The sequence below is a fragment of the Ruditapes philippinarum genome, unplaced genomic scaffold (genome assembly GCF_026571515.1).
Source record: "Ruditapes philippinarum isolate M1 unplaced genomic scaffold, ASM2657151v2 ctg5502_1_1_1_1, whole genome shotgun sequence".
Taxonomy (NCBI): Eukaryota; Metazoa; Mollusca; class Bivalvia; order Venerida; family Veneridae; genus Ruditapes; species Ruditapes philippinarum.
The window spans coordinates 1-12,925 of NW_026864850.1; the positions used below are offsets into that span (position 1 = coordinate 1).

Here is a 12,925-nt window from a genome sequence, read left to right on the forward strand (position 1 = left end):
AAGCCCAACTACTTTCCATAAATACATTTTTCAGACACCATCAGGCATCTTGGTAGAATAGCACCCTTTATTGTGCTGGTAGAATACCTCTCTTTTATGAGCTGGTAAAGTATCACTCTTAGGGGCTGGTAAAGTACCACTCTTTATTGAGCTGGTATAGTACCTCACTTCATTGTACTAGTAAAAAAACACACTTAATTGAACTTGCAGAATACCAATCTTTGTGGCTGAGAAAATACCACTCTTTTGAGCTGGTAGATTACCAATCATTATTAATTAAGCTGGTAAAATACCACTCTGGCTGGCAGAATATCTCTCTTATAAGCTGGTAGAATACCACTCTTATGAGCTGGCAGAATATCCTCTTATGAGCTGGTAAAATACCACTTAAGAGCTGGTACAATGTCACTTTTATGAGCTGGTAGAATACCTCTCTTTTGAGCTGGTAAAATACCACTCTTTTATGAGATGATGGGATATAACCTCTTTTGACCAGGCAGAATACCACTCTTTAATAAGCTGGTAGAACACAACCCTTTAATTAGGTGGTAGAAAAATACCACTCTATTATGAGTTGGTACAATACCACCCTTTTAAAGTACCATGCTTTTTATGAACTGACATAAAACCAACAGTCTATGACCAAGATGAATTGCCAAAAATAAAGCACTTATTGCCAGTAACCTTAACAACTGTTGGTCTTATTAGCCAAATTTCAATACTATACTCTTCACAAAATGTCAAACTAAATCTTAGAAACAACAAAGCTAAGAAACAATAAGGAGTATAAGTCCTTCTTGTTTTCTTTCTAAACACTGTCAGAATATAAATATATTTTATACTTAGGATAAATGTTGAACAACACTTATATCTTATATATCAATATGCAAACCCACCTTTAATTTACTAACATCTACTTTTGGCTCTCTGCTATTCATAATTTCATTCCGTTCAATAGCAGATGCCAGAGTGCTACATTTATCAATATCGTAGAAGTCAACTTAACGCAGTAATGTGTCAACCTCGCCCGATTTAAAAGTCCTTTAGTCAATATTTGATTTGTGAACTTATAGTTAAATTGAATAGAGTAGAGAGTGAATATGAAAAGGACTTCAGATTAGCAAAGTTTGCTTTATTTATGCTATAGGTAAAATTTAAAGAGTCGTGGGCGAAGCATGGAAACATACAAAAAATTGTGCATTTAAAAAAAAGGCACTCTTATAACATGGACTATTCAGACATTATCAAGTAGGAATATATTTTTGTGCTTTTAATTAGTTCTTTATAAAGTTTCAAGAAAAATGGATGAGTAACTATTTGTCATGATCAGGTAAAAACACTTGGCAATTAATAAATTGTAATTATTATATTGTAAACAGTTAAATTGTAAAGCTGCTGCAGTTGTTTTTTATAACCACAAAAATTCAAATTTTGGATAAATACATCGCTAAAGTTGGGATTTTTGGAGCATTTGATGGAGAAGGAAACTTCACCATTACATGAAGTTACTTAAATAGTACAATCTATTGAAAATTCAAAACATGTTCTAAAGTTACTGGATTTGATCCACTCGGCAATGTGATAATTTTGATAAATGATTCACTAATGCCACATATTGACACTGGAATCTCTTGGGCACATAATATTATTGACTGATGTATAAATGACCTTGAACAGGTATGTGTTGTTACAGGATTGAAATTTATTTGACTGTGACTAAATGACATAATTATCAGGAAAACTTTGATAGTAATAGGGTATCTTTGCCATCAAAACTATTACAATATTAACTGATTGATTTTTGATTTTTTTTACTCTTGAAATATCAAATTTGCTGCCATTAATGAGTTAATAACATAAATTCACGTGATGAAAATCAGGTAATGAACTGTAAAACAATAGTTGTCATCGGCTATTCTCTGCACTTAAAAGTACAACAAGAGCCTGCATAATGTAGAATTTTTCAACTTCAAAAAGGGCCATAATAATTCTATCAAAATCCGTGTTAGAGTTATGGGCCTTGGACAGTGACCTCCTATTATGTGTGTGAGTACAATAGGTCAAAAATAATAAAATCAAGCTCAATTTTTCAAAGCTTGCAGGCAAATTCTATTAATACTCACAATGGCTTACATTCATTTAAAAGAATAATTCCTCTCTTAAAAATCATCACTTTAGTGCAGCAATGGGTTAAGTCCTTCTAAATTTTTTAGGAGGTAACCTGTTATTGCAATGAGGTGACAAATTGGAATGATCTTCATTTGTACAGATAAAACAAGATTGCATTTGAGAAAAATGCTATGCCACCGCATTAATACAACACTAAATAGTAGTGTAGGAACAGATATTTTTTGTTTCTATACAATTGAAGATTGTCATAATGCATAGATCCCTGACCTATCTAATTCTTATCATCAGATTAGTGGTTGAATCTATTGTTAATCAAATAAAAGATCAGAGTAGGAATATATCAATTGGTGGTGAAGGTCATATTTTCACACAGCCTAAATTTCATGACTATATCAATGGACAACACAGTAAGACACTTTGTTAAAATCTAGGTCAGCTGATATCAAAGTTCACTTTACATCTTAATCTGTGCACATGGTTCAAATTTCATAGCTGTATATCAAAGGACAAGAAAGTCGGTCACATCATCAAAATCTAGGTCACCTGATATCAAAGTTCAATTTTACAATTAAACTGTGCACATGGTCAAAATTTCATTGCTGTATATCAAAGGATAAGAAAGTAGGTCACTTTCCCCTTGGGCAAGGCAAAATTTGGACCCAAGGGTTTAATTCAAAACAATCTTGATACAGGTCCACCAAACAACATTTCAAGTCAAATATCTAAGCTGTAGCTTTCTCCCATTCAGAAAACATTTGTTTTATTTTCTGTTCTTACTATGTGTACATAATGAGAATCACTGCCCCCGGGCAGGGCCAATTTTGACTGGCACCAAGGGAAAAATTTGAACAACTTTGGTATAGGACCTATAGATGATATTATATAGCAAAGATCAAAGCTCTATGCCTTGTTTCTTCAGACAAAAATATTTTTTTTTTTTTTTTACTATATGTACATAATGAAAATCAATGACCCCCGGGGTGGAACCAATTTTGACCCAAGGGCTATAATTTGAACAATCTTGGTAGAGGTTCACTTCGCAAAGTCTAATGCCATATATTTAACCTCTAGCCTTTGTCAATTCAGAGAAGAAGTTTTTCAAGTTTTGACTTTATACATATAAGGAAAACTATCGCCTCTGGGGCAGGGCAATTTTAACACTAGGGGCATAATTAAAACAACTTTAGTAGAGGACCCATGATATTACATACCAAATATAAAATCTCTAAGCCTTGTACCTTCAGACAAGAAGTTGTTTTTTTTTACTATATGTACATAGTGAAAATCAATGACCCCTGGGGGTGGGGCCAATTTTGACCCCAGGGCATTTGTACAATCTTGCTAGAGGTTCATTACACAATGTTTCATGCAAAATATCTAACTTCTAGCATTTGTCAATTGCTAGAATTTTTTTTAAAGTTTTTACTATAAGTTTTTACTATATACATATAAGGAAAACCAATGACCCCGGGGCGGGGCCGATTTTGACCCCAGGGCTATCATTTGAACAATCTGGGTAGAACTCTACCAGACAATGCCTTATGCAAAATATCTAAGGTCTAGGCCTTTTGGGTCTTTACAAGAATGTATTTTAAGTTTTTACTATATGTACATATAGTGAAAATCAATGACCCCCGGGCGGGGCCGATTTTTGACCCCAGGGCTATCATTTGAACAATCTTGGTAAGGGTCTACCAGACAATGCCTTATGCAAAATATCAAAGCTCTAGGCCTTTTGGGTCTTTACAAGAAGGTATTTTAAGTTTTTACTATATGTACATATAGTGAAAATCAATGACCCCCGGGCGGGGCCGATTTTGACCCCAGGGCTATAATTTGAACAATTCTTGGTAGAGGTCTACCAGACAATGCTTTATGCAAAATATCTAAGCTCTAGGCCTTTTGGGTCTTTACAAGAAGATTTTTTAAATTTATTCTTATAATTCCTTTTGGTTGCCATGGCAACCAGATTTCTGCATGGAATGAAATTCTTTGAACAACTTTGGATGCCCTTCACCCAAGGATCAATCCTGCCAAGTTTGGTTGAAATTGGACCAGAGGTTTTTCACAAGAAGATTTTTGAAGTTCACTATAATTATAATCTATATAACACACACACACACAAACAAACAAACAAACAAACACACACACACACAGGTGAATCGCTATATGCCACCGCATCGCAGATGCTGCGGTGGCATAAAAAGGTCAATAACTCTGACATTTTTTGTTGGTTTCATATGCATATATATTTTAAATCATAATTTTGTGCATTAAACATTTATAATACAAATCAAACAAAATCCAATCTAGTGCAACTTTCAAAATATCCTATGGAGAATAAAGCACTTACTAAAACTTGATTTTAAAGTTTGACATAATTTATGAAACACTTGTGGAAAGCTAACATATACTTTATTTATACATATTTATATTTATTTTCAATATTTCATGTAAAATTTATAACTAGATTTGAGATATATTATACATGTATGTATCACTGATAGTCTCATTGGTAAATGATGGTGCAAATAGACGAGCAAAACAAAAATTTAATTCCGTAGCTATATAAATACATTTCTGTTGTATATTTCAGCCATGATGGACGTGCAGAGTGAGTGTGAGGTCATACCACGAGACTTCCTTTGTTGTAAGCTGTGTGAGGAGGAATTCAAACAACCCAAATATCTCGTCTGCTTCCATTCGTTCTGTCAGCAATGTATTGACAAATACATGGTGGAACATGGCCACAATGGCTCGTACTGGTGCCCGATCTGCGGTACCGAAACAACTGGTCAAGAACACGGAACCACTGACCTCTCAGATAATATACTTGCACAGAGACTAGTCAGTCCGTCAAATGACTCGCAGCAGAAGGACAAAATATGCACCATTTGTAAAAATGGCGGGAATTTTATTGATGCAAAAGGATTCTGTATAAACTGTGAGGATTTTCTGTGTAGGGAATGTACAGACTTACATCTAGAACAAGCAGACACTAGTGATCATCAGCTTGAAACTATGGAAGAGCACAATATACGAACAGAGTATGAAGAATCTGCTAAAGCAGGCCATGTTGTCCCACGTTGCTGCTCCTATTACGACCCTCTAGATATAAGTGCTTTGTTCTGCGTGGACTGTGACATAGCTGTGTGTGGCGACTGTCACCTCTCGTATCACGAGGAGCACAGGTGCGCAGAAATGGTCGCTGTGGCGCAAAACTTTCAGAACAAGATAAAACAGCCACTGGAGGAATTACAAAACGATGCCACACAACTGCAAGAAGCAATGATCAGTCTTAAGAAAGCTGAACAGAACACTATTGAACAACAGAAAGACCTCCATAAAATTGTGAAAAAGCGAACCAAGTACCTAAGTGATCTGATAGCCCAGTACGAGACTGTTCTATTAGAAGAGATTGATAGAAGACATGCACAACATCTGGACGACATTCATGAGAGGAGGAAAGATCTTCAGATGCATCTAGCTGCAATAGATGGGGTCAACGACTTTACTGAGAAACTTTTATCTTACGGTTCGTTTGAGGAAAAAGTTCTAATGAGAAAGAAAGTAGGAAAACGTGTAAGAGAACTTTGTGAGGAACCTTTATTTACAGACTCAATGGCTATACAGAAAATAAAGTTGATAGAGCCCAATGTTGCCATTGAAACAGTGTGTAACATGTTTGGTGAACTGAAAACTATTGAAGAGAATGAAGAAACCGACAACAAGACAGACACTGAGCAAGTGAATGTTGATTCTGGTCATGAAAGTGAGCCTCTAGATAATGCAGAAACTGATGAAATTTTAGTACCAAATCAAGATTACGAAGCTGAAAGTGATCAGCTTAGTTCTACAACTGGAAGTGATGTTAAAATGCTGACACTTAGTAACAATAGTGAAACACTTCGGAATGTTAAATTCAGTGAGGAGGTTGAAGAGGCTGAATATGAGGCTGATAATACTTTCACTTTAGATAACCCAAAAAGGGAAATAACTCTGCCACATACAATTCAGCAAGAATGCCTCAAGGGGATTGGAATTAACAAATACGGTGATATGATAGTTGGAGCATCTTCAGGAAATTATCAAATTGTGTATCTGCTTGAAAAGAGGGGCATCATTCGCGGTCAGGTACCAGTGCAAGCTGGCTGGACTATACATTCTGTTGCAAGTGACGGCAAAGTGGCATTAACAGTTGCAAGGGGAGATAACAAATACAAAATCAGAGTTCTGAAAAATGATGGTTCAGGGAAAATTCTTGCCAATATGCAGATTGAAAACTATGGACTGAATTTCGTTACCTCCGATCAGTTGGGAAATTTGATTGTAGCATCCAATCGGTACTCACATGTAACTAACTTTGGTAAATTGACCTCAAAAGCAGGAGGTAACATAAGTTTGTATGACCATCAGGGTGTGCTCAAGCGCAGAATAACAAATGAAGATTATCAAGACTTGGGAATGTACATCCTTGAAAAGCCTCACAGTATTGCTGTGGATAACAAGTTAGGAAACTTTTACGTCGCCGACCCTGGTAACCATAATGTTACTGGCTTTGATAACACTGGTGAATTGTTGTTTGAATACGGAAATACTGACGAAGAGGCAGAGATCTATGATGGACCTGACCTTGTCTGTACCGATAGTCAAGGTCATGTTCTTGTAGCTGATAAACGTATGGGAAAAATAGACATTCTTACTAACAAAGGTGAACTGAAGAAATCTTTGTTCACAGAGGATATTATCAAATATATTTCTGTGACTCCGGATAAACTTCTTATGGTAGCAACTGGGGAAGGCACTATCAAGTTCTATGAATATCTTAATCAATAGGTCTTATGTCTGTTTGAGTGTTTGTTATAAAAAGAATATTTTCAGAGATTTAGGGAACTGGATAAATGTGGATTAGAATTCCAACAGGGATATATGGGATAAGCTAAGTAGTGAGTAGTTTTTAAAATTTGTTTTTCTTAAATATAAAATTGTACATGGACTTGACCTTGCAGTTTCTGATTTTTTTTAAACATGGACCTTGTACACTGCTCGATTGAGAAAAAGGAGGAAAAATACTGATATTGTATGTAAAATAATTATAATCCTTAGTTACTAAAATGTGACTTTTATTGGGAATTGAGCGAAATATATTCAAGTTTTGATTTTAATGGATATTGTGCAAAATTTATTTCACTTTCAAGTGTTTTATAGGATTAACATAAGAAAACACTGTCAGTAAAATCAAATAAGTGATAGTTTATCTCATGATTCTTAAAACACTTACAGCGAAAATATACAGGTCAAGTAGAGGAACATGTTGAAATACACTTGATAAGAATTATTTTTCATACCAAAGCAAAATTTCTCTATGTAGTTTCTCTATGTAATCTTGTGTTTTTGTCTCTTTTAAAGTTTGCCAAGTTGGAAAACATATCATTTGAAAGATAAGGCAGAAAAAAATGACTCGTGATAGAAGTTTTTATGAGATTTTCTAATAATTTTTTACTTTTGGGGATAAACTAGGGATTTCGAGCAACTGGGAAATGGTTTAAATAAAAAGACCTATCTCAAGAAGAAAAAAATCAGTGTTTTTTTTTGCATAGTTGTATCTCTTTCTCTTTTTAAAAGAATTAACATATTTAGAGAGCTGCACTCAACATGCAATTCAAGAAAAAACTTGACCTATCCCAATCTTTTAGGGAAACAAAATGTAAAACTTCTACATCACATCAGTTGCTTTCCAGTATCTTCAAAGGGCATAAAATCAAGAAACTACAAACAAGAGCCTAATTGGACCACATAAAACTTAATTGCTCTTTATCATGTTTACATATTGACATTTCATGCTTTGATTTGTATTAGCAGTTGATATAATTATCACCGAGCACTGGAGGACAAACTCATTTTAATGTTTATCAATTTTCTCTCACTTTAATGTTCCAGGTACAATCGAGTTTTGATTGGTTTTGACACAGATTCTAACACATTTTTTTTTTTAATTTGATCATATCAGTCCGTCCACTTAACCTAACCAGCTTTCCTGGATTATTAAATTTCTCCGCCAGTGACCCACTTCTTATCAAACATGGTTCTGGATCAAAGATGAAAAACAATTGACGGTGAGTGTTAGAAATAATGTGTGAAAGTCAAATGAGCCATGTCACGACAAAACCAACATAGTGCGTTTGCGACCAGAATGGATCCAGACCAGCCTGCGTATCCGTGCAGTCTGATCAGGATCCATGCTGTTCGCTATCAGATTTTCTACTTGTAAATAGGGTTGGTAAGCGAACAGCATGGATCCTGATCAGACTGTGCAGATGCATGGGCTGGTCTGGATCCATGCTGGTCGCAAACCCACTATGTTGGTTTTGTCGTGACGCGGCTCATTAATGTCACTAAGTCACGGGATGATTTGGTTTTTACAATTTCTTTTAATGGGCTAATAAAACAAGCAATTATCATAGTATTGCAAGCAATCCATAAGTCCCCTACCGGTTAGAACCCCATCAACATTCTGAAGGGCCATTGGCCATTCACTAATGTTTCAATTTTTCTCTATTTTAAAAAAATTTGTTGGAAAAGTTCTTTAAAAGTGATCACAGGATACAGTTTTTATGAACAGACAGACAGACGGACTGAAAGACACTCTAAAGTTAATATTTGAAACATCCCTGTTACCAAAATATACCATTTTAAAAGCAAAATTCTTAAAGAGGAGATTGCTCTTGAATTAAAGATGCAATTTCATAAAAATGTTCAGCTCTTTTTGACTAATCACAAATATTGTTATATTTGCCATGTTTTAAGCCTATTTGTTGCCAAGGCAACTGATATTTTTTCAAAATAGGAAGAACAGATAATCTCAAGACTGCTATCTACCCATATGTCAAGTTTCATCAAAATATTTCCAGTACTTTTTGAGTTATCACTGGATTCAGTTTATGTGTAAAATTTGCCATATTTTCAGTCTATGTGTTGCCATAGCAACCAGAATTTTCAACATAGGAAGAAAAGAAAAAAACATGCATAATTTCATGACGGCCATCTACCCTTATGTCAAGTTTCATAAAAATATTTCCAGTACTTTTTGCGTTATCACTGTATCCAGTTTATGTGTAAAATTTGCCATATTTTCAGCCTATTTGTTGCCATAGCAACCAGAATTTTCAACATAGAAAGAAAAGAAAAAGACGTGCATAATCTCAAGACTGCCATCTACCCATATGTAAAATTTCATAAAAATATTTCCAGTACTTTTTGCGTTATCACTGGATCCAGTTTATGTGTAAAATTTGCCATATTTTCAGTCTATTTGTTGCCATAGCAACCAGAATTTTCAACATAGGAAGAAAAGAAAAAGACGTGCATAATCTCCATACTGCCATCTATCCATATACCAAGTTTCATAAAAATATTTTCAGTACTTTTCAAGTTATCGCGGGATCCAGTTTTGCGGACGGACGGACTGACGGACAGACGGACGGACAGACGGACGGAGGGTAAACCTAAAGTCCCCTCCGGTAAACCGGTAGGGGACTAATAAGCTTGTAATCCTTACATCAAAAGTTGGATGTTATACTAATGTAAATCAATATACTCATAATGTACAGTTTACAGGAGTGTTCCCTTTAAACACTAGTTATATAATCCTGCTAAGTTAGATTACCTGATACAATTCACTCTTTTCAATTCATCCATAATGAAATTACATTTTATGTTTTCTTGTTTGTCTGCTTTAATTGGATTTGTTCGCTAGATTAATGGGCCAATATTGCCAATTGGAAATTTCTAAATTGTGATCAATTACATCAATCTTTTTTTTCTATCTTCGCCTTTATATTGTACAAGTGTTACAGCATCAGGTTCTTGAAGCTATCAAATCATTTAAAAAGTGGGGCATTTATATAGGACAGTTAGGTAAATCATTTTAAGTGGGGCGTTTATAAGGGGCAATTAGGCAAATCATTATATTTTGGGTGTTTATAAGGGGCAATTAGGCAAATCATTTTATTTGGGAGTTTATAAGAGACAATTAGGCAAATCATTTTATTTTGGGTGTTTATATAAGGGTCAATTAGGCAAATCATTTTAAATGGGCGTTTATAAGGGACAATGAGGCAAATCATTCTAAGTGGGGAGTTTATAAGGGACAATTTAGCAAATCATTTTAAGTGGAGCACTTAAAAGGGACAATTAGGTACATGCTATATATTTCATTAGTCATTTCATTTTGCTATTTTGTTATTCTTGCATTGCATTTAGCACTATGTAATATTCATAATGTTTTAATTAGATATAATAGCTTTCTAAACATTGAAATACTAAAATATTCATTACAACTAGAGTTCCAAACTTCACTTTTATTAAATCAATTTTGACACAAACTTTCTGTATTTGAATTGAGTTTGTTACAGTGTAAATAAGGTGTGTGAAAATTATTGGCTAAATATTAGTCATTCTTGTATAATATCCCATAACCCTTACAAAATTTAATGTTAAATATCTTAAATTGCCTGGTCCATCTTTCAATCTGGACAAAACCATTACTGCCAGAAAAATATATATTAAAATATGTCCTAAATGATGGTGTTATTTTTTTCTTGGCCAATTTCTTCAAAAAACTTCAGTTTCTTTCCAGGCCAATTTCTTCCAACAACTTCAATTTTGTTTTGTTTTCTTGGCCAATTTCTTCAAACAACCTCAATTTTGTTTTGTTTTCTTGCCCAATTCCTTATAGCAATTTCAGTTTTGTTTTGTTTTCTTGGCCAATTTCTTGAAGCAATTTTAGTTTGTTTTAAGCCAATATCTCAGTTTAACTAAATATTATTCTCCAATGAATTTTGCTGATGTTTTTACATTAATTCTATGAAGTTATATTTTGATCAACACTATGACATCACTCACAAAGGTATGATTTTTGTTTGTTATATAAACATTTGATTTTATATTATTATCACAATGAAGTTAGCTATGTTACAGTAACTCCATGTTTGTTTTAAAATTTATATGATTCATGCTTACTTGTTAGATTTATAAAATCTTTATTGTATTGTTTTTGTTAAATCAAATTTGCATTTATCTTTTTTTTAATTGCTTGTAAGGCACACAAAAATACAAGTCCAGTTATTTGTTCAATCTAGAATTTTGAGGTCATTTATTATGTACCATACTGCTATAAAAATGTTTTTGATAACAATTAACATTAATAGTTGATAGAATAAAATTATTTTTAATGAGATAAATTTCAAGACCACAGGTATCAGGTGTCACCAGTGTCTGTGTCCAGTTATTTGACTGACACAATATTGCAGTCATTTATTATATACACTTCTGCAATAAAAAAATATGTTTTCCATTAAAATGAACATAAATTGTTGAAAAAAACAAACTTTTAAATGAGATGAAGTTTAGAATACATAGCTTAGCTGACCAGCCTTTTTATTTTTAAAGCGTAAAACAAAAACATACATATTTACATGTATTGTTTTACTTGTATTTATTTTTGCTTTTTTTTTGCCTTTTATCTACTTGTTACATTAACAATTTTGTTATTTGATCAGTTTTATTTTCTTGATTAAAATGTTAGAAAGAATAATACATCTTGGAGTTTTTGTTGTAGTTCTGGCAACCTTTACTTTTACATACATGCCCCACATATAACAGGCATATTGATTAGATAGGTGTGTTTTTTTTCTCTGTGAGATTAGATAGGTGAAACATAATCAAATTTTCAACAACAATTCAATCAAGTTGACAGATATCTTATAAAAAATGGTCTTTAATCCAAAACCACCTCGAATGACCAAAAGCCTATTAAATTTTCAGAAAAATATAAAGTGGCAAAAGCCCTATGAAATTATTCACCAAAAAACAACAATAATTGCTCATTATTAGATACTAGTGGGGCATTTTACAAATATTTCACGGAAAAAATGCCAACCCTATCTACCTTTACTTAAGCACAATACAACTTTTTCCCCAATCATGATTATTCAACTTTTAGAATAAAGTTAACTGATAGTGAAATATATTGAATTGTTGAATGGGAAAAATACAACAGACAGGGTAATTATAACTAATTAACCATAAAAGAGATTGCGAGATTTTCAAGTGCTTTTAAAAAGTAATTAGACTAAAGGTGATGTTAAATGCCAACCGTCGTCCTCGTCTTATTTTCAAACTTGGCAACTGACCAATCTGGACTGGTAGTCAACAAATATATTAATTTCCTTACTGAATAGACTGGGCTTTAAAAAATTTGCTGGAAGCTTGCCAAAAAATCGATTGGCTTGTGATATCTATGTTAATTCCGCCAAATAATTATTTGTAATGTTATTGGATCAATATGAATGTCGTTTTTAACCTAAGGTTGTTTGATTTAGGTCTTTTCTCGAAGAAAATCTCTGACGATGATGATTATTTTGTGTACACATTCATTCCCTATATTCCATACATGATGATCAAGGCAATTTTACTGAACATTCAGTCTATTTGAACAAATATTGTTGAACAAATATATTTTTGATAACATATAATTACAGAACAAATGCCCCTAATCACCTTACTTTTTTATGTAGATAATTATAATACTATCCTTGAAAATGGTTATTATAACATGTTCACAAAACCAAATCTGTTCTTCATGTGCCAATCAAGTATTTTTATAAAAGATTATCATGATGAAATATGGCCAGGCTGCAGTGCGATGATTGTGTGAATTCCATGTTTAATTTCCATGATAACCCTCAAAATAACTAACAGTAAAGATTTATGGCTAATATCTGGTCAGGACTGA

General features: G+C 33.5%; 1 protein-coding gene across 1 annotated transcript; it reads left to right on the forward strand.

Annotated features, from left to right (window-relative positions):
- The first annotated feature begins 4,730 nt into the window (after positions 1 to 4,730).
- On the forward strand, positions 4,731 to 7,580 carry LOC132727038 (E3 ubiquitin-protein ligase TRIM56-like). The gene has a single exon (XM_060712451.1). The coding sequence runs from the start codon at positions 4,732 to 4,734 to the stop codon at positions 6,964 to 6,966; it is 2,235 nt and encodes a 744-aa protein (XP_060568434.1). The 5' UTR covers position 4,731; the 3' UTR covers positions 6,967 to 7,580.
- The last annotated feature ends 5,345 nt before the right edge of the window (positions 7,581 to 12,925 follow it).